At 46.1% G+C, this 23,086-nt stretch overlaps 1 protein-coding gene across 1 annotated transcript in view; it reads left to right on the top strand.

Annotated features, from left to right (window-relative positions):
* Positions 1 to 23,086, top strand: part of INSC (INSC spindle orientation adaptor protein) — a 124,488-nt gene that overhangs the window by 66,289 nt on the left and 35,113 nt on the right. Inside the window, exons 6-7 of the mRNA XM_024118906.3 lie at positions 8,464 to 8,577; positions 14,496 to 14,621. Coding sequence (XP_023974674.1) covers positions 8,464 to 8,577; positions 14,496 to 14,621 — 240 coding nt within the window. The remainder of the gene's footprint in view (positions 1 to 8,463; positions 8,578 to 14,495; positions 14,622 to 23,086) is intronic.

Genomic DNA, 23,086 nt, shown 5'->3' on the forward strand with positions numbered 1-23,086 from the left:
ATGTTTCTTTGGGCAGCTACAGCCCAGGCTGTCTCTCCAGCAATGGGAGGGATTTCTTCAGGGCTTTTCAATTTGTACTGGTCTTTCCCCACGATACTTGAAAGGGTCCAAAGAGTTAGTACCTTGGATACACAATATTATCACAGCACTACTGCTACACTCACAGAAAGTTAAAACAGGCCCATCTTCAATCCTTAGGGCAGGAATTCCAGTCAACATGTCTTCCTAAGACTCTGTCTTTAGCGTTGCTGAAGACCTTAACAGACACTCATCTGCAGTTGAGAGAAAGAGGGTGGGTGACAGATACTGTCTTGGTTGCATCTGCAACAGGATGTCAGTTTATTTCAGTTGTCCACAGTCCACAAGGATTTGTGAACATACATTCACGGGGGAAAAGCATCCACCACAGGTTAATTGTGGTACGATGGTTACCATATATGGGAGAAAAATGTCTCCTTTTTCATAGAAGGGCATGTGATACGTTTCTTCTTCCTGCAAAGCCAGGCATTTGTAATTCCTTCACAAGGACTTGTTTGATTTTCATTCTTTGCCATCCAGCATTTTCAACATTTCTTAATTTCAAGCTCCCCTCCAAACTTTGCATTTCTGCCACCCCAGGCTACACTGATTTCGGCTGCTTGAAGTGACTTGGGCCAGTGGTCTACTGCTTCAGATGCATTGCATTCTCTGGGTTCCCAAAGATTTCCTAGGAGAAATGCAAGCACATATACTTTTAAGGAAATCAATTTCCAGATCTTCAGTTTTCATTTGTTTTCTTTCCTAGAAACAATCCTCCTAATAATATACAGTTTTTACTAGCCCTTCTATTATTTTCCAAAAGAAAGGCATATTCCTCACCCATCCCAAATCTTATAGTGCATTGCCCTTTTTTGCAAAAACCTTGGAGTGCAAATGGGGAGATAAAACAAAAAAGAAGCCTACATTCATGAACCATAAACCTTTAGGCCTCCATGTATTTACATGTCTTTAATATTGCTGTTGAGAAAAGCATTAGAAATTGTGTATTTTGTCCAGTGTGCAGATTTTCTGAATCTAGAAATGTGGTAGAATGGTAGTGTGTGTGTGTGTGTGTGTGTGTGTGTGTGTGTGTGTGTGCGCGTTGGAGGGTTGGTTGTGAAAGTTTCCAATCTAGCTTATCCCTTCTATTTCCATTTATTCTCAAATCGTGCATAGCTCTTGAGGGACGTTCTCCTTAGACAAAGCAAAGAGAGCACAGGTAGGACAAGTCAAACATTCAAAATGGCTTTTGGGGGGCACTTTTTAAATGCAAGCAATTCCTTTCATCTGTATCTTATGCTCAACTCTGTGTGATGTCTAAAGGTTAATGATAATGATTCTTTTAAATGTAACTGGAATATTTTTGAGAAAGACCACATTATCCAAGATATACTGGGTAAAATTCACAGATACAAGTTTTGCATGATTTTTCTTTTCAGATTTGATGCACATTATTTAAGGCAGCATTTAAAGACTATTTTGTCAAAACATTTTATGAAATATTTACCCTAATTTCTACTTTCTGTTAGCAAAAGATATAATTAATTGCTGGCAGCTGGACTAATTAGATTTAAGTATAAATACTTTTCTCCTTTAAATACATAGAGAAGTTTGATCATAAGAGCTGCAAAAGGACTTCCCTGGTGGCGCAGTGGTTAAGAACCACCTGCCAATGTAGGGGACATGGGTTCGATCACTGGTCCGGGAAGACCCCACATGCCGTGGAGTAACTAAGCCCATGCACCACAACTACTGAACCCGTGTGCCACAACTACTGAAGCCTCCATGCCTAGAGCCTGTGTTCCAAAATAAGAGAAGCCACCACAATGAGAAGCCCATGCACCACAGTGAAGAGTAGCCCCCACTCGCTGCAGCTAGAGAAAGCCTGAGCACAGCAACGAAGACCCAACGCAGCCAAACATAAATAAAGAAATTAATTAATTAATTTTTAAAAATGGTCCACATCAAAAAAAAAATACCTTAAAAAAATACCTTAAAAAAAAAGAGCTACAAAAAACAGTCGAATGATTTCAGATATTTTTATTCTCAGACCTTATTTAATTATTTCCTGAAATAAACACCAAAGTTCAATACATATACACATCTATTTACTGAAGGAATGCAGCGGCTTTTATCATATTTCCAGATTTATAATTACTTTACAATGTTAGCTATATATTACTTTGCATTATGAAAAGTTTAATAAATTGTTTTATCTTGGCTTTAGAATTACACAAGTAAATCAAATTTTATTTTAAGTCTATATTATTTTAATATTGACAGTTTTTAGCATTTCTCCTTACAGAATGATTTCCAAAATTATTTGTCAGCATTTTTTAGCATTTCTTGGAATACATATTAAAATTTTTTTAATTAAAAATGAAGTCAGGTCTATATTGAGAAAAAGCTAAGTTGACTTGACTGATTGGCTTGGCTTAAAGAATAGTCTTTGCCAATTCGGTTATAGGGTGGGTATTTTCCATAAATTAAATAAGCAAAAGCTGTAACTTCAAGTTTTTTATTTGAAACACACAAAAATATTCTATTAAAATTGTATTGTTAATGAAATTAATAATATTTTTATTTTCTTAATCCTTTCTGAATAATTTGGATAATCCAGGGTGCTCTAAGTGAAAGAGTAGTGGGTATAATTAAGTGTTACTTAATATGTCTTGGTAAAGTACTTCTGGAATTCTTCCCAGAAATTGAGATAAGTGAATGAATGACTCTAATGATTGGGTGACAAATGTTTTGCAAGTCAAATGGTTTCCAGTTCTTTGCTTCTACCAATTTATAGGTGTTATCAGCTGGCAGATCATTAAAAATAGTGTTTGATGATAGATCACTATGTGATTACATAGCTCAGAATGTGCTCAAAGGGTGAGCAACTTGGCTATACATACTCTTCCCATTCCTTTTTTCACGGGATTTATGGGAACAAGATTTTTGAGGATTTACATCTAAAAATATAGCATTAAGCCAATATTCAATCATGGATAAATGAATTAGAAAACCTAAAAAGTTTACAAAGCCTCATTCATCTCATTAGGAGATATATTTATGATAAAATTTTAATTTTTATGATTTATAATTATTTATCAAAATTTATCATCTATGTTGTATTGACCAATTGTTCTGATAATTGTAATACTAATTCAAGCAAGGAGAGATTATTATTATTATTTTTTTTTTTGTGGTATGCGGGCCTCCCTCTGTTGTGGCTTCTCCCGTTGCGGAGCACAGGCTCCGGACGCGCAGGCTCAGCGGCCATGGCTCACGGGCCCAGCCGCTCCGCGGCATGTGGGATCCTCCCAGACCGGGGCGCGAACGCGGTTCCCCTGCATCGGCAGGCGGACGCGCAACCACTGCGCCACCAGGGAAGCCCGTGGAAGAGATTATTTTTAAACACTTAGAGCCTTATAGTCACAGGAATTAAAAGAAAATTTCAAATTTCAATGATAAGCATGATTAAGTGTGATCAGTAAAATACTTTGAAACTTAAATGTATTACATTAAGACAAAATTCTGAGGGAGAATGGGAATAGGAATGTAAGTTTAAAGATGAAAAGAAAAGATACAAAATGTTCAAATGTTAAAGAGATTGTTCATGTAATTTTAAATGGATGATGATGGTATCAAGTTGTTTTGGTATTTAGATTTCAAGGGATACATCTAAAAGAGTGATGTAATCATTTTATTTTAGTCAATATTTATAGTCTACTGGAAATTACATCCTTTCCAACTTTGTTCTTTAAACTTATGATGCAAAATTTTACCTGTCAAATTAAAGATGTGCAAGGGGTCATATATATTTTAAAAAATTCTTTTAGGGTTAAACGAGAAAAAAAAATTGACATAGGATACACAGGCACTCTAGTTCTATAATATGGCTGTTGTCTCTGCCTCTCGCTGAGGATTGCTTAGGCCTTAAGACCCTGTCTTCTAGGAAGGGTTTTCTTGTTATGCTCCTGAAGTCTGTTGCCTTATGCACCTACCGAGAACCCGTCCCTCTGCCATGTGCTTCTCAGAACACTGTCTTCCCATACCTTTTGAATATTTCAGTCTTGAATAACATTTTTCTGCTACATTTTTTTTTCCAGTAATGAATTATGTCTGCAGTTTTCTCTCTACCTGGTAATCCCCCACTCCCTTCAGGGAGACTCAGTTGAATTTCTCACCTTTTGCCCTGCTTCTCATGTGGGTCTCTTTCCTTATCTAACTCACAGAATGAGCACTATTTACTCATCTGAGCAGCATTCGCACCTTGACTCCTCTTTCCTTTCTGACACATTCTTTTGTTTTCCAAAAGTAATCTTTTAGATTTTAGGATTTCCCTTATTGGGAGAAATAAAATCAGATAAGGTCTGCATCTGCCCTAAACCTTTAGTTCTAAGTGATCTTATCCATTTTTGCCTCTCTAAATTGGATATTCCCACCCAGGACATATTTTCCCATCAGACCAGTAGCTAATCCAAGCCTGGATTCAGTTATTATTTTGTCTGTCTCCTCTTTATTATGTCTAGTCTTTCTGAGCCTTTCTCCAAGTCCTAATTCATGCATTTCTCCAAAATGTTCTCTTGGGACACAGGCGATACTATATCCTTATGTTAAAACCTTTTCGCTTGAGATTTATCTAGTAATACTTTGAATATTTCATGCTGATCTCTGTAATTTTGTCCTGTATCTAGAACTCTATTAACACAACAAACAACCCTAACAACAATTTTTAATATTATATCTCACTATGTTAAGGGTAGAGGATTTCAGTAGGGCTTGGCTGAGTAATTCTTCTCCCTGTGGCATCAGCAGAGGTCACTTGGAGGTATTCAGCTGGCAGATGGTTTAGAGAGTCTTAGAAAGCTTCATCACATGTATGGTGCTTTGGAGGGGATGGCTGGAAAGCTGGTCTCAGTTGAGAGTAATTGATCAGGGGTCCTACACATGGCACACGGCATCTCCAGCATGACAGTTTCAGAGTTATCAAACTTCTTATCTGGTAGCTTAGGACTCTGAAAAGAATGTTCCAAGAAGCCTGGGTGGCAGCTTCAAGGTTTCTTATGACCTAGCCTTGGAAGTCCTGAAACGTTACTTCTACCGAGTGCCAGCTTCTGTTGGTCAAGGAAGTCACTGAGGCCAGCCCAGATTCAAAAGGGCGGGGGGAATTAGAACCCACCTCTCTATGGGAGGAGTAGCGAAGAATCTGTGGCCATCTTTAATCGACCCATGTATATGTAATCCCTTTGCATGGCTGGGGTGCCCTAACTATATCTAACTATAGAGTCTCTATCTGAGGCTTCACAGTATTTTCCTGCCTCCTTCTGAGGAACTTATTCCAGGCTGATGTTTGAAAAGTTTACCCCTGCTGATAAATTTCACTGGGCTGCAGTCACTCTTTCTGATGGAGAAACAAAAATATATCCCCCTTTTCAAATTCTTTATTTAGAGTAGTTAGACTGTGTGCATCTCCTTAACCACCCCCACCCCCCTTTTTTTTAATCCCTTTCTCCTCTTCTTCAAGATCTTATTTTTTTTGTTTCGTATCTGCCTGGTCTGTCATAAAAAAATTCTGTCATTCAGTTTAATCGGTCTACCTTCCTTTATTTTGTTTCCATTCTTTCACCACTCTTCTCATGATAGAGGGTGAAACATTTTTGAAAATTCACCAATTCCTCCTCGATTACCTGAAAAAACTTGATTTAGAGACTGTGTTCATTTGAAACTAATACCAAGATAGGATTTGATAAGAAACATCTATGAAGGATAAAGGGAAGGAAGCAGGAGAAGGGAGTGGAAAAACCATGTTGCAGGGCTGACAACTGAGAAAGAAAAGGGGGAGGAAGACTTGAGAAGGAAGATATGGAATTTTCAAGCCAAAGTTACCTGTGAGAGGAGTCCCCTGCCTGCAGTCATGGACTCACAGCAGTGCCCGTGCTGTGCTAAGTCACAGCTGGGAGTAGCTCAGGGGAAGTATGGCCTCGGTAGGAACATGGTGGTGGATCTAGGTGGGGCTTTCAGTCAGCTCTGCCCCTGCAGCAGAAGCTCTGGCTTTCACAGGGTAGAACATTGTAGATGCTAATGGAAGCCAGGGTGGAGAACTGTGCTCCAGTTTGGTGAGAGCTGCACATGAGGCTGGATTTCCTCCTTGTTTTGAGACTTCCATCTCCACTAGTCCCTGGGAGGTCCCGCCGGCACTGAGGGACATGGATTCTCTGACTTCGGCAAATAGGGAGTCAGATTCACAGGGGTTAAGGTCTAACTCCACCATGTACCATATGTGTAACCTTGGGCAGATTTCTGTGTCTCAGTTTTCTCAACTCGGAAGGAAATCTTGAACAAAACTTTTGAGAGCCCTTCTAGCTCTGACGCCTTCCAGCTCTGACGCATTGTGATACTTAGAGCCTTGATGATTTCCGTGGAGCCTTTGATCTCTTATCTTTCCAAATTTATCCTTGTGAAAAGGATGCTTACAACTTTTCATTGTCAGAGAGCTGACTCACTGAGACAAATCTGAAGTGTAATTATGGTATATGTGAGTACAGATGTTAACAAGAAATTATCCTCAGACATAAATGGTCTAATAGCAGCAAATGATTGCAAAAGACAGTGGGTTTGAATAGTTTAGCATAATGCTAATTTGCTTCAAGTGCAAACACTAATCAGGAACATTAGGTAATTATCATTTAAGTACAGGACCCCAGTAAATGAAATCTGCATTTTCATGTTAGCACTGATACCATTTATATAACTGCTTACGGCAAAGATAGGAAATGATTCTAAGAAGTACATTCATTATACAGATTTGTAGTGACAAATCTTGGTTATTAATTTTACCTTTTGTTAAATATCTTACAAGTGGCGTCTATCCAATCTTAGGAAATAATTTTTGTATTTAATGTAGTTTGATTAATTACACACAATCTTAGACTGCTATATGTAGAAGATTGGCATATTGCTATGTGTGAAGAATTCTGAGTTTGAATAAAGAAGAAAAATGGAAGAGCTATTTACCTTGAGCCACAAACCCCTTTAATTTAAATCATTTTACAAATGGGGAAACTGAGGCCCAGGGAGTTTATCTCAATTGCCCAAGATCTCAAGATAAAAACTGCTCAGAATTTTATTTTGCTTCCGTGTGCCAGATACCTTTAGAAGTTCTTTATATATATTAGCAACTTTAAAAGATCGGTACAACAACCATAAGAGATAGACACTGTTATTTCTGCCGTCTTACAGATGAGGAAACTAAGGTGTAGAAGGGCTGAGTTACTTGCTCTAGGGAGCTTAGAAGTGGCACAGCCAGAATTTGAACCCAGGCAGTTTGGCTCTGGAGTCCATACTTTTAACCATATACATACTTCCTCATCAATATAGTGTGTTAAAAAAGGCAGGCTGGCACTGGAACTCAGATCTCCTAGTTTCCTTGTGTCTTTTCCATAACACCAGTATGAATTTGAAACAAATCCATTTTAATATTTTAAAATAAACACGGCAACTGAAATTGCACACGTGGATTCCCAGAGGTCCTACTTTCTTGCACGAGGCCCCCAAAGGCAAGTCTCCCCAGTATCCATCTCCACACCTCCCAGGAGAAACTCAAGCAATGAACATTAATTAGCAGGTAGGAGTCATCTATAATTGATGAATCACAACCTTCAAAACAAATGGCTGGTTATGAAGTGGTTTCAAGTTACGTGAAAAGCTTTTTCCCAGAAATAAGCTAAACTCTTCTAGGAATAATCTTCATATCCCATTTGTTGATGAATTTTCCGTTTGCTCTTCTTCCTGAGCCTTCCAGGATCCTGTGCTTGGTCATTCCCGGCCCTCTTACCACCAGCCTTAGATCCTTCAGCTGTAATTAGTGGCATTCCTCACTGAGCTACCCACTCTTTGACAGGGTCCAGGTTGCTGTGTTGGCCTGGCTGTCCACCTAAGGCAAATGTCCTCTGAGCAGGAAGATACTGCAGAGTAGAATGTTTCTCTTGACTCATCTCCTGAACCCATCACCCCAGCTGGACTTTTCCATTAGCTAACGGCCATCCAAAATGAGCAAATTCTTTGGTCATATCTGTAGCAACTCATTGGTTTTCAACTTGATGGTTTGTTTATTTCACTGATGGTTTCTGTTCTCATCAGGAGCCAGTAGAATAGCAAAAAGGTGCTTGCTGAGCCCATCAGTGATGAGAGCTGATTTTCTGATTGACTAGAGCGGGGCGCATTGGTTGTCCATGCCCCAGGGGTATGAAATTATCCCATATTTCTGAAATGTAGCTCAGACCTCATCCTGACTCATGTCTTTCCCTAAGTTAGAACCTCATCACCCCCATCATGGGGTAATGGAGATGGGACAGGATTACAGATTTCAGGACACTCTTGGGTATTCCATTAAGGAAGGTGAGCAGAAGGTAGATGAGTGAGTAACCATCAGACTTTGCTCTCTTTTCTTAGGCACTGGTGAGAAAAATCGATGCCTCGGACAATATCTACACAACAGAATCCACCACAGGGAACCTGTTCAGCCTGACCCAGGAGGGGGCTCCCTTGTGCCGCATCATAGCCAAGGTGAGCTGCATGGATGGGGGCCAAGGTGATGGGCCTGGGGAGAGTGTGAGGAAGCTAGTTTGGCGGGGACAGCTGGCTTAGGAAGCCTGTCCTGGCTCTAGCATTTGCTTGTTATGTGACCTTGGAAGAGTTACCTCCCCTCTCTGGGCCTTGGTGTCTCCATCTTTAATAGTGGCTAACTCCTCTGATTTCATTTCCCACTTGAGACAAGAAGATGGTGCCCCTGGAGCCTTTATCATCTTTCTTCACGTGGTGTCTGTTATAAATATCAACCCTCCTCCCTCATCTTCACATATCTCACCAAACCCAAACCAAACATATCTTCCAACTTAGGTTCTTGGCTGGATCTTAAAAATGCCTGCTGTCACTGCACTACGACATGAAGGAAAGACAAAATTGAGGGCAGTGGTTTTCATTAATTACATGGGAGTTGTAATTCATTAGCTTCATGGTCAGTTTGCCCCTGCACTCATTCTAAGTGTTGGATCCAAACACTTAGAACAAATATAGGCAATTGGTAGCTCCCTAGGGGGCTTGCTAAGGCCTTCTGTTTTATTTTTGCCTCTTTTTTTTTTTAAACTTGAGAAATGACATTACCATTGAGGATAGAATAATGATCTAACTGGAATCAAAGTTATATCCTTCAATAGACTTAAGATGTCAGTCACAAGAAGATGCTCCAGCCCTGTGGTTCCCAGTCCTAACCCTGCATCACGATCCCTCAGGGAGTTTTTGGAAAACACAACATAAATGGTTTGTCACCCTCCAAGATTTACCAAGGTCCTGGGGTAAGACCTGGGAATCCACATTTTAATAAGCTCTACAGGGGATTCTGATGCATGGCCACTCTCAGAATCACTGATCTAAGCCTTTAAGGAAATCTGGAAGAGCAGGGTAAATGCTTGTCAACTCTGGTCAAGGGAGAAGTAAATTGTATGCAACAGCAATAGCTAAAGTTTGAGGGTGTTCTCCACTGGGCTTAATGCCTTGCAAACGTTATTTCTTTTAAATCATAAAATCATCCAAACAAGTAGTTATTATGTTTTTCCCATCTATAGTTGAGGAAGTGGTTTGAGAGGCTTACTCAAGGTCACACAACTGATAAAGAGTGGAGTCAGAATTAGAACCCAAGTCTCTTTAATTCAGAGTTCATGATCCTAAAGCCCACAGTGGTGACTTCTGGTTCAATGCTTGGCCCTTCAGCTTCTTGGGCAGAAAGGTGACCCAGAAGTTCTCAACCCTGTAGGCATATTAGCATCACTAGGGAGCTTTAAAAATCTCCACTAGTAAGTGGCCAAGGTGAATTTGAACCTGGCTGTTTGACAGCAAAGGCTATGCTCTTGTTTGCAGTCCTGAACTGCCTCTCAGCAGCCCGGCTCCCTCCTCTTCCTCCTGTCTGCCTTCTCCTTCTCATCCCCATCCTCCCTTGCCCTCCTCCCCTCTCCACAACCTTTATTATCTACTGCATCCTTACTATATGTCAAACACTGCACTAAGCTTTCCCTTCATCATCTCATCTGATCCTCCCGATAATCTAATGAGTGTTATAATTATAATGCCCATTTTTAAGATAAGGGAACAGAGGCTCAGAGAGAAGTTCATGCACATTAAATGCAGATGGGATTTTAACTAGATCTGCTGACTCCAGAATTTTAATCTCAACCTTCTTCTGTCTCCAGTCCTTGGGGGAGGGTAGACGGAGGGTTGATGCAGAGAGATGATTCCATGATGACTCCCATCTTCCCAGCCTGGAAGCTAGAGAGACTAGGTCCTCCAGCAAAACCAATGGTTGGGTTTCCAGTCCTGACAGTGACAAAGGGGCTGGGAGTTCCTGGTATGCCCTGCACAGCATCCTCACCTCCGATGCTCAGGAAATATGCCCAATATGGTGACAGATGTGGGGCAGCTTCCCCCAGTGGCCTTCCTCATTCACCTCCTTGAAGCCTGGTGTGGTCTGTCCTTGGGTCCTTCATCCATCTGAGCTACCCCCATGAGATGATTTGGGCAACCTGTCTGAGGTTTATCCTCTCTTCCCCTTGGGTTCCTCTGATGGCCAAGAAATAAACCCAGTCCTCCCTATGATGGTGGTGGCAAATAATCCCATCCCTTCCTGAGTGCAGAGCACAGAAAACTCCCCTGTGCGTTGTTGAAATTACCCCCTCCTCGCCACTCCAGCTCCTCTATTATCCTCCTCCCACCACTAGCCTACACACCCCGCAAGTGGCCTCCTCCAGCTTTATGACAGCTTACCCTGAGCCTGTCTGAATAATGCATACCATTATACAGCTGGGCTCTGAGCCCAGAGCTTTCTATAAAATTAAACAAGCTCCAGCCAACAGTGCGATTCCACAAGCTCAGGCGGCTCCTGGTCCCACTCTAAGCTGAGTGCTTCTTTTTGGTCCTCGATGGGGGCTTCACATTCCATATCACTGTCTATCTCCTCTCCCTCCCACATATTCCAGCCCTTGGGACACCTTTCATGAGGGTATGAGACACCCTTCTAACCAGGATGCCTTCTGTGACCTGATCCCAACCTGGCTGTCCAGGTCCACCCTCACTGGGTGCTCGGCCCTTTCACAACATTAACTCAGTGCTCCTTCAACAGCTGAGTCATGTAGCTGTCACGACCCCATTGTTAACCAAAGATTGCCAGCAGCAGAGCCAGGATTTGAACCAGAATCCCCTCAGTCTGGGTTCAGGATTCCCCCCTTCTTCTCCTAGTAGCTAAAAATGCTAAGAAGACCATTTTTCACAGTCTTGGGAAAGGATGTAATGAGAATCCAGTGCAAATGGTTGCAGAGGCTTAAATATAGTTATGCTAGACTTGGCGTCTCCTGAGCCAAAGGAAGGCTGCCACACTGATCCTGGCTCTCTGCCTCCCATTCTTTGGCATCGTTTCTTCATTGTCTGCTCCAGACCTAAATAGCTATCTATCTATCTATCATTGTAGATATATAAATAAGATTTGTACTATATATGATTAAATACACACACATATAAACATGCATACATATATAAACATATATATATATATATATATATATATATATTTACATCTGGTGGGGGAGGTCATTAATAGCCAACAAGGCTGGCCAGGGAGACTTTTGGACTCCTGTTCTTTCTTCTTACTTTAAAGAGTAATTTGATCTTATGTCAGTGACTCTCTGGGTAAGGTCTTTATGTGCAACCCTCATCAGATGTCCCAGGAACCGTGGGAAAGTAGGCAGGCAGAGATAAAGGACTGTGGAGCAAGAATTCAGAGGGGTAAGTGTCTTGTCCCCATACCAGAGCATGTTTTTTTATCAGAGTAATGATGTACATTTAAAATCACATCATTGGGCTTCCCTGGTGGCGCAGTGGTTGAGAGTCCGCCTGCCGATGCGGGGGACGCGGGTTCGTGCCCCGGTCCGGGAAGATCCCACATGCCGCGCAGCGGCTGGGCCCGTGAGCCATGGCCACTGAGCTTGCGCGTCCGGAGCTCCGCAACGGGAGAGGCCCCAACAGTGAGAGGCCCACGTACCGCAAAAAAAAAATAAAAAATAAAATAAAAAATAAAATAAAATCACATCATTTTAAGTGACCCTTTGACCCTTCTATAACCGTCCCCCTTCACATTATGTCAGGAGTTCCTACTCCGTGCTCTTTTAACCCTGCAACCCCTGCCCATTTCAGTGCACAGCTACCCAGATGTCTTCCTGCTTTTAATGTTGTCTGCCAGACAAGGAGCTCAGCATGGATGGGGACCGAGGCAGTACCCAGCAGAGGGTCTGGCATATAATAAACCATTAATATTTTTGTGCTGCCTGAACAAATTTACCAGTCCTAAGATATGAACCTTTCCCACCAAATAAACTACCCTAAAAGGAAGGAGGACTATTATAAAATGTCAGAAATTCTGAACTCCCCCAGAATTGGATACTTTCATCTTGGTCCCTGCAGTGATGAGCCGCCAAACTCTTAGACTGCAAAGGGCCCGGGGCTTATCGTTGTGGAGTGCGGGGAAGGGGAGGTCTGGCGTGACATTTCAGTGAGGCTGTGCTGGGCCGCAGTGGTCAGTGCTGCTTCTTCTGGTTGCTCATACATGATCCTTTCAGTCATTCACTGCTGCGTCCCTGGGGACACAGAGCAGTGCCTGTTTTGTGCATAGTACATTTTTTGTTGAGAGAGTTCTGAAAAATCTGATTGGGGATGGTAATTTTGCTGAACCCACCTCCTTCCTCCTGTAACATCTTTCTCAGTTTGGGGAACCGAGGGCAGTGGGCATAGTTGGAGCCAGGAGTGGTGCGGTTAAAGGCAAGTGCCCCTCAGGACCAAGTTCAGACCACTTGCTCATGCATTCTTTCCTGCTGCCCCCCCTAGGCACCCCTCCAGCCCTCAGGGAAGGGGAGAGGGAGGAAACAGGGCAAAGCCAGATGTGGGATAGCCAGCTTCCCCTGCTTTGGACGTGGATGTCCACGGTGGGGTTGCCACCAGTTTGCTGGACATGCGGTGAGTCGCCTTTGTGATCCGTTGGTCTCTCTCACTTTGCCCCGGGAGCCAAGGCGGCTTCAGTGATTTTTCTACAGAATAAATATGTCCAGTTAGGATGAGCGCCTCACTCCCAGACTCTTCTCAGAAATCCTCTCAGACTTCTCCTAGGAGGTCACCACAAGGTCTCAAAAAGGAAAAGTACAGGTTGACATTCAAGAGCTCGGCTGATCAATCCTAAAGATTTTTTCTTCTTTCCTTTTACAAATTGGAGTCAAGGAGTTAAAGCAAGACCAGTGTGGACTTAGGGTGATTATTTCACCCATCTGGACTTCAGTTTTTCCCATCCCCCAAATGGAAATAAATTATAGTATTGAGGTAAATAATGCTCCTTGTTGTGTGCCTGCCATGGTGGTGGCAGCATCTGAGAAGTAACAGGTGGTCACTGGCATAGTGAGAACCAGCCGAGGCATCTAGGTTTCAGTTCCCTCCATCTGCCTCAGACTTGTTTCTAGAACCTGTTTCTGACAACTCCAGGCTTATTCCATGGTGGCTGCTGAGGGGTGTTGCCAGGAGTCTGGGAGCAGTGTTAACGGGTTGAGCCTGGCCCCAGCATGTGTGCCTGCCCGGGACCCTCGCCTCCAGTTTAGATTACCAAGAGTGACATTATTTCTGGAGCTGGCATTTCACTGTAACACATGTGGGAGCTTGGGAGTGTGTGTGTGTGTGTGTGTGTATGTGTGTGTGTGTGTGTGTGTGTATAGAAACCAGAGGGGAGGAAACATTCTTTTTCACTACTACCTTCCTGGGTTCTCTGGCTGAGGCCCTGTAAATTGGGCTGACAAAAGCCAGATTAACAAAAGAAAAAAAAAAACAAATTTATTAGCACTTGCACTGTACTTATGCATGGGAACGGTCAGAGATGAGTAACTCAAAGGGTTGGTTAGAACTTGGGCTTAACGTAGCATCTTAGCAAAGGAACAGTACATTTTTAGAGAAGTGGTAAGACAAAGGAAGAGAACCTTGACTCTCTAGGGGTGGCAAACTGTGGGAAGACACATATATGGGAAACTAATAGTAGATAAAGACTGAAGTCTGCTATGTGGATTCCTCTGGTGCCAAACCCAGGCTGATAAGGGTCTAATATTGTCTCCAGTGATTAACTCTTGTTCTTCCTAGTAGAGAGCAGAGGGGGTATAATCTTTTCAAATTTATGTCCTGCTTTTAGTCAGATAGGGAGAAGACAGAGATCTTTTCTTGTATCTGCTTCTTCTTAATTGCCTTCAGCTCAAAATAATCTTTACACTAAGGCAGCATATTTTGGGGTGGCTATTCTGCCACCCTACAGACCCCAAAACACAACTGCTGAGTGAGGGGTATCAGTAATTCTTGAGTCAGACCCTGGAGAGGTCACACGGTGAGTTCATGTGACATTTTCTTTTTCTTGGCAGGAGGGTGGGGTTGTGGCGCTCTTCAAGGTCTGCCGGCAGGACAGTTTCCGGTGCTTGTACCCCCAGGCGCTCCGCACGCTGGCCTCCATCTGCTGCGTGGAGGAGGGTGTCCACCAGCTGGAGAAGGTAAGGGTGCAGCTGGCTGGCTGGGCGGGGCCTGAGGTCCCTGAGCGGGTGGGTGAATGGGGAGAGCGACCTCCTGGTGGACGTCTGGCGAGAGCAAGTCCCCTGAGTCCCTCCTGTTCCCAGGCATCATGCATGTGGGGCTGCTGGGATCTTGACTGTGGTTGATGAAGACATGAAGGGGGCCAAGACTGAGGACCTCAGCGGGAAAGGCAGGGTCCAGAGGGACACTCAACACTTCCTGGGTGGAGGGGCCAACAGAGCCTGGTTGGCGGGGCAGGGTGGGAGGTGGGGAGGAACACAGCAGGAGGCAGGCAAGTCAGGTGGGGAGGGGTGTTGAGGTTAAGGGCCGTTGGTCCTTCTCTCGTGGCAGGACCCCAGCCGAAGGAAGAGGATCCAGCTCCTCCGGGGACAGGATAGGCATGAGCAGGGTGGGCATCGTGCCTGGGCAAGCAGGTGGGCTCCACCCAAAGAGGGCTTGGGTAAGGGAAAGGGAAACTGGAGTCCAAGCACATGATGGGTCCACACCACTGGGGGTGGCCAGGATTGGAGGGAAGGTGGTGACTTGACAGTCCCAGGTGCCTAGCTCCAGGCCAACCTCGGGCAACGTGACCGATTCCAGCTACCACCTCCCAATTACCCCAGGTTGTAGGGCTGAGGCTGCTTCAACACTTCTGCCTGAGTGGGTCTGAGCCTGCAGCTGGATCCTCAGGGATGTTAGCAGGAGGGTTGGGAGGCTAGTGCTGACATTTGGGGATTTCTCAACCACATTTCAAGGAAAGATGCTGAATTTTTTCTATGGAAGAGAGATAGAAAGGCCTGGTATGACCTGGTGACAATTGTGGTGCCTGCAGGGTGAGGGGTAGGTACCTTGAGTCTGTTCTCGTGACTGGTCTAAATGGGGATGGGACAGCAAACTGCTCCCCTTCCTCTGCATCCGTGTCCCACAGTCTGGTCCTGGCTGCCCAGAAAAACTCCACCCTACCCTCAGCTTCTTTACTTTGGTCTGGACTCCTAGACAGATGGTCATTTTACATTCTACCCTGCCTCTTTCTAAATCTGCTCAGGTTATGGGACAGAGTCACAGGATCACAGGCTCTGAGGTGCTTTTAGCTGAGGATGGAGGGTGCATGGGAAATCTGCTCAGTTTACAGATGAGAAGGCTATGGCTCAGAATGGGGAAGTAATTTGTCTGAGGTCACACAGCAAAGTGGTGAAGGAGCTAGGGCCAGCCCTCTGGACAGAGTGCCCCCCTTCCCGTGGGGTCAGAAGCCTTTGTATGTGTGTGCTGGCTTAGGTGGTAAAATGGAGGAGAGAGGCAGTGGTGAGACACACAGACTCCATGAAGTAAATGCATTGAGCATTTCCAGCTTCATGTGCTGAATAATCCTCTCTTCTCCCATAAAATCTTCTTCCTTAGACAGTGGGAAATGGCCATACGTGTTTGTTTCTCATCTTCTTTCATGCTGGTTGGCAGGAAGAAGGGGAGGAAAAGGCAGAAGGGACTAGAATCACCAGTTCTCCATAAGCAATGCATTTCTTGGCTTTAGAGAGTTTGCAGAGCAGCAGGAAAACCTCAATCCAGGGAAGAAAAACAGCAGGACTTTTTTTGCTCAGAGTGAAAACCTGTGCAACTGGGAAGGCTGTGGAGGCAATTTCTCCCGCGGGGCTCCAAAGCCAGAGGGCGCCAATGCGTCTTTCCCAGGCCAGATGGGCCACCGGCCTGGGAGCCAGCCCCTACCCACCGAGCAAGAGGACGGGGGACACTCAGCGCCTGAGGGCTTACTAAGCGCCCCGTGCTGAGCTAGCCCCTTACACGCATTCCCTTCATTAACCCCCCAGAACCTCGTGAGGTGAGCACTAATATCTCCACCTTGAAGTCGAGGAATTGAGTCTCAGCCAGTGTAAGTGACTCACCTAAAATCACAGAGTAAGTTTTGGAGCCAAGATTTGGACTCCGTCTGCTTGTCTAATGCGCAGTCGACCTCACTGACTCACTGGTTTAATGGATACTCTCAGACTGCCAAAAAAATCCCTGCAGCTAAACTCGGACCACCTTGCTGTTTCTGGCCAAAGTCCTAATTCTCCCACCCGCAACTCGCACAGGAGAAGGTCACCGTCTCTGGGCTTTCCCCTCCTCCAGGTCAGATTACTTTCCATACACAGATACTTCTGAAATAACTCTGTGCCCGGCAGTGAGCAGGAGGGAGTCTTGTCAGAAAGGAGCCCCCGTGTGGTCGGAAACAGCTACTACAGCTCTGCAGTCACAGAGCTTGCCAAGTGTCTTCACAGGCAGCCTGATTCCATTTGATATCTGCCTTGAGTGTACAAGCATCCCCATTATACAGACGAAGAAACCGAGGCCCAGAGCTGTGAAGTGACGTCTGCACAGAATCACACAGCTCGTAATTCATTCATTCAGAAAACATTTATGGACTGTCTGCTCTTTGCCAGGCGTTGTTTTATGTGCTGTAAGTACAGCAGTGAACAAAACAGACAAAACCCCTGGTCCTCTTAGAGCTTACGTTTTCGCTCAGGGGGTGGCAAGTTACAGCCTGTGGGCTGAAGTCATCCTGCTGTCTTGTTTTTGGCACGTACAGCCCACGAGTTAAGAAATTTTTTTTCATTTTTAAATGGCTGTAAAAATATCAGAAGAACATTTTGTGTCACATGAAAATTATGTGAAATTCAAAGTTTTGATCCATAAAGTTTTAATGGATCACTGCCAGGCTCCTTTGTTTAGGTGTTCTCTAGGTCTGCTTTTTCTCTACAACAGCATAATTAGATAATTGCAAGAGACCATGAGGCCCACAAAGTCAAAAACATTTACTATCAGGTCCTCTACAGAAAATGTTTATCGACCCCTATTCTATCAGGTAATAAGGCCATCATGACAATGATTAAAAGGATAATAACATTTATTGAATACTTGCTTTGGACAAGCACTTTGTTAAACCCCACCTTTCATGGTGTCACTTAATCGTTAATCCATTGGTGCTGTTATCATCCATGTTGTTTGCAGAAGGAAGGGAGACTCAGAGAAGTGAAGCAACTTGCTCAAGAGCACACAGCTAATAGATGTCCTGGCGAACATTTAATCCCAGCTCTGCTGAGCCAGAGTCAGCCTGGGCTGTGAACCATTATGCCAACCCAGGACACAACTCCAATACGTGAGGCTAAGGTCCATGCTCTTTTCCTCCACATCATGTTGCTTCCAAAGCTGTGAGATGTTCTAGAGACACCCAGGAGGGCCTGGATCACCTGTCCCTCCCCCAGGTCCTGCCCACGTGGGCTCTGTGATCCGGCTGCTGAGCGCTGGCCTCAGATGCTCTGATGAGGTCAGCTGTTGTCCACGTTTAGGACGGAAGGGGAAGAAATCCAGGGACGGGCTGATTTGCGGAAGCCGCAGCGTGACAGGCAAGGCAGAGGCGAGGTGGGGAGCAGGTGCCCTGGGGCTTTCGCCTGCTGCCCCCTCACCCGGCACAGTTCCTGCCCTCTTTAGATAATGTCAAAGTCCCAGCCTCCCCCAGATTTACTGGCCTAGCCTCCTCCCTGAGGCTCCCGTAATTAATCGGCAGCAAGAAACGTGCTGGATTTGGTTAAAATCCATTTCTATCATGCGGCTACCCACCACCGCTTCCCTCCAACCTTAAAGTGGTTCATTAAATCACGCACAGACCCCTGCGGAGTGTGAGTCTAGTCAGGTCACCAGACACCCCATCCATCATTGGCCCTGCGATGTGATGCCCGAGCGCTGTTGGGCTTGGGGCATTCAAGTGGCCATAGGTTCACCCAGTCACCTGTTTCTTCTTTCTCTGTCATCCAGTCGTTCACTTACTTTCAACTCCCTCGTTTCCTTGCCTGCTCACTCCGTCCCTCACCATCTCATCACGCTACTAATTCATTCCGTCATCACACATTTGTTGTGAAGCAGCCCAGCTCCGGGAAAACTGTGGCCTTTGAGAGTCAGGCTCTTCTGGATGGGAATTCAGGCTTTTCCACCTACGAACTTGGAGACGTTTCCCTGGGCAAGTTACTTAACTTCTCAGAGGTGTGGTTTCTTCATCAACCAAATGCGCATTATGAAATCTACCTCCCAGAGTTGTCAGAGATAAATAGATGGCAGTAACCTGGTGCCTGGCACCCACTAGGCATCGAATAAATGGTAGCTATTTTGATTTTGGCGGGTGTGATGCCAGTTGCCGGGGTTTTGAATATCAGTGGCCTGAAGAAGATGATGGTCTGGTGGAGAAGAGAGCTCTGGCACGCCAGCAGGAGGGGGTAGCGTGGCCAAAGATGCTGCCCAGTGCACAGTGTGGAGAAGTCAGTGGGGCTGGAGTGCGAGTCCCTACAACCTTTCCATTTTACAGGTGAGGAAACTGAGACTCAGAGATTGTGTTCCCTCAGCTCATGAATGTGTAGTTTGGATTCAAACCCACGTCTGGCTGGTTTCTAAAGCCCATGTTCTTTATACTCTGCGACCCTGGGAAGAGCTGGCCCTTTTGAGGTGGGGACTGCAGGGTAATGGCTCCCAGGGAACCAGGCTCTGGGTATTGGTCCGAGAAGAGGGCAGATGTGGATATTCCCCGAGCAGCTCTGGAGCAGCAAGATGTCAAGACATAGCAAAGGCCTCTGCAGAGGTGCCTGAAGGGTCTTTCAAGGCTCCACGCTTTCTCTTCAGAGGTCTGGTTCATCCTGCCCACAGCCTCTCACCATCGTGCTCCTGCTGGGGCAGCGAGTTTCAGGAAGTCTGTCCTGTGTCCTCAGCAGACAGTCACCCCTCATTCCCCAGCCCCTGTGCTGGGATCTGGGAGGAGAGACAGGCAGCTGTGCTCCCTGTTTCCCAGCTGGGCTGGCCAAGTGGTAGCCCCACGGCCATCAGAAGCCGCAGGCTGGTGGCACCACCTGTGCCTGGGGTGCTGGTGAAGGCAGCAGCAAGGAAGCAGTGGAGCTGGGCCCCGAGGACCAAGGTGGAGCTCCCGGGCAGGCCAGGGGAAAGTGGCCTCGACAGAGGGACTCCACAGCTGGCTGGTAGGCCAGTGGGGCTCTAAGTCTTTTAGGAACTCCGTGCTCAGTGAGTTGGGGGAGCCCAGAAGAGGAGGCAGTGTTCTCTGAGACCCACTTTGGAGAAGATGGGATGAAGAAAATGAGGGCCAAAGAGGGAGTGAGTGCTTCAGAGCCACACAGCCCAGTGAGAGCAGGTGGACCCAACTCCGTCTGGTGGCCAGGTGACCTAGCCCACCTGGACTGGTGAGGGCAGCCTTGGGGCAGAGTAGAGCCGGGAAGGTGGACTGGCATTACCAAGGGGGAGAACTGCTGGTTTTGGGGGAGGCTGAGAGGGGGCTAGAAAGCGAGTCCTCTTTGAACCTCGGTTTCCTCTTTATAAAACGGGATGACACCTCCTCCGTGGGGCTGCCATGATGATGTGACGCAGCAATGCAGGTGGGGCCTGCTTGGAGGAAGAACTCGCCTGTGTCTGTTTCCCTTCCCTCTTTCCTGGCCTGTCTGTCTTTACCTTTTCGGGTTGGTCTGGGGAAAATCCTGCAATGCTCCCAGAAAGCCTGAGTCCTGGGATTTTGCCATGGCCCTGGCAGAGTTCCAGGTTGTTCTGAGTGCGTAATGGGACCATCAGGGCACTGTTGGTGCAGCAGTCAAGATTGGACAGAGCCAGGGGCCAGGATGGGGGAGCTGGGAACTAGAGCTGGACTGGGGACTGGGGTCCAGGGAGGGGCTGGGGCTGAGCAGGAACCTAGAATCTAGGGCCGTGAGGGGAGGGGGGCATTCCAAACCCAATGCTCAGACAGCCTCAGACAACCTTCAAGATGGTTCTAGTAATTGCCTCTTCCAGCCTTGAGACCAGAGACAATCTTGCTTTCAAAAGAGTTTTTTTTCATTCCCACCCCCTCCCTCTTATTTCATTTTTTCAAATAAGGAGTTCATCCTGTGTTGGAGCCAAGAGGAGAGTTTAATGAAAATCGATGGAGAAATTAATGAGGAGCAGCGGGGAGAGGAGGGGGGCTCAACTTCAAGTCTGAGAAGAAAAGCATCAGTGGCAAGGGATGGAGAAACTGCTGCCTGTCTCCAGGCAGCTCTCTCACCTCACCCCCGTTTCCTGGGGCAGCTTCTTGCGATTGAGATGCCCTTACATCTGAAGGGCTAGGCTGCAGACAGGGAGGCCTGGACCCAGAGACCCTGGGCAGGAGGGAGTGGGTTCTGGGGGATGGTGGGGAGGCTCTGTCTCTCTAGCTGCTGTTTTACAGGACTTTCTCTCCGCTGCTTGCTCCTTGTAGGGCTGCAGATGGTCAGAAATAAGTCATATCTGCAAAAAAAGTAAACCAGTTATTCTCATCCTTTTGCTCATTTGGTTCAAACGATCATTTTGCAAGGAAGGCAGGGAGAGATGGTCATGCCCATTTTACAGAAGGGGAAGTTGAGGCTGGAAGGCATAGAGACACTGGCAGAGGCAGAGCCTGGCGCTGAGAACCCTATTTTTGCTTATAGGTTCGGTTTGCTATGCCCCCCACCCCATTAGCCAAAAAGGACCATCGTGTGCAGACTCCAGAGCGAGGCAGCTACTTTATCTTCCTGGAGTCAGTTCTAAATAAGTAAGTGAGGCTGGGTGGGGAGAGAGGACCTATGGATGCCAGGCAAGAACTCTGCTTAATTTGACTTGAAGCCCCTTCTTTACCTTGTAGTAGCTCCTAGAGAGAGGGAGAGAGAAAATGCCTCTGAATGAGATCCAGATGTCTCCTCACCCTTCTTTGGGGCTGAACCCACCTACCCTTATCAGCTTCCGCCAGCTCTCACGCCCCCAGGTGTGGGCCTTCAACTGCCCTGGATGGCGGACTGTGCAGAGAACCCGAGGGTGCCAGGTCAGCTGTCTGTGCTGTGACTGTGGACAGGCAGACAGAAGTGGGGACTGACACTGTCACCTTCCTCAGCCCTGCAAAGGGGCTTTCTAGAGGGGGTGTGGCTCATTCCCTTCCCCACCTGCCAAGTCTCCCAACCCCTTCCATCTGCCTTGAGGGTATGGGTGGGGGGACTTGAGGGAGGCCAGGAAGAGGAAGAGAACAGAATTAGGCACTCTGCCCCGCTCCCCCCTCCTCTCCCTGTGAGATTCACTTAGATATTAGGGGCCAGTATCGTCCAGACTGAAGGAAGGCCCTGCTGGCTCCGGGGCTGTGCTGCACTCCAAACCTGAGTTTGGAGAGGGCAGCCTCAGTCCTAAAGGCAGCAGCGGGCGAAGGCTCAGCTCAGTCGGGCCTCGGGTCCTCATGCGCTGTGCAACAGCGCCACCTGGTGGACAAGAGCAACAGATGCAGCCCGGCCACGCCGCTTGTGTTGGGGAGAAGGGAGGCTGTGCCGCAGGGAAGGAAGACAGGGCTGCTCAGGGCACTGGACAGGGTGCAGAGGTGGGGCCTGCACCATCAGCACTGGCTTCCTCTTGGCTTCTGGAGTAGGGCAAGTGCCAGCTCGGAGGCCAGCAGGGGAAAGGAAGTTGCTATAGCAGGGAGGGGAGACAGTGAGGAGATTGAGGGAAGGTAGAATGTGCAGGCTTCGGGGCAGAATTTAATGAGGGAGGGCCCATTTCCTGGGAACAGCCTGCACCAACAGCACAGAGCAGGCCAGCCATCAAAGCACAGAGGCAGCAGGAACCAGCATCAGCCATCCCTTGACAACAGGTGGTGGGTCCTTTGGTCACACACACAGAGACGAGGAGAGGGAAGAATGATGAGAAAGAGGAAGAGACTTATAGGACAAGAGAAAGAGGGGCAATGAAAAGACCCACACAGATAATGAACACACAGTTTCCAAAGAAGTGTTTCATTCTCCCTTGGGCTACTTTAAAAGTACAAATAATTGGTTTGGGTCTTCCCTGGCAGTCCAGTGTATAAGACTCTGTGCTTCCACTGCAGGGGTGCAGGGGATCCCATGTACCGCGCCCAGCACGGCCAAAAAAAAAAAAAGTACAGATAATTAGTTTGAAGCCTTGTGATAGCTGGACATGCAGTGCCCCGCCTGTGGCCTGCTTGGACATATAGTGATCTCTCATGATGGTTTTAATTTTCATCTCCCTGACAAGTAATAATTTTGAGCAATTTTTCTATGTCCTTATTGACCATTCGGTTATCTTCTGTGAAATGTCTGTTTGACACTTTTGCCCATTAAAAAAATGAGTTGTTTTTCTTATCAATTTATAAGCTTCAAAAATACATATTCTACATACAAACCCTTTGTCAGATACATGTATTGAGAGTACATATTCTCAGTCCGTGGGTTGCTTTTTCATTCTCTTAATGGTGTCTTCTGATGGATAGAAATTAACTTTGATAAAGTCCAATTTATTGATCTTTTCTTTTGTAGTTAGTGCTTCTTGTCTCCATTTAAGAAAGGTTTGTGTTCCCCCAAATCATGAAGAGAGTCTCCTATATTTTCTTCTAGGAGCTTTATTATTTTACTTTACACAT

Source organism: Physeter macrocephalus, chromosome 16, assembly GCF_002837175.3.
Source record: "Physeter macrocephalus isolate SW-GA chromosome 16, ASM283717v5, whole genome shotgun sequence".
Taxonomy (NCBI): domain Eukaryota; kingdom Metazoa; phylum Chordata; class Mammalia; order Artiodactyla; family Physeteridae; genus Physeter; species Physeter macrocephalus.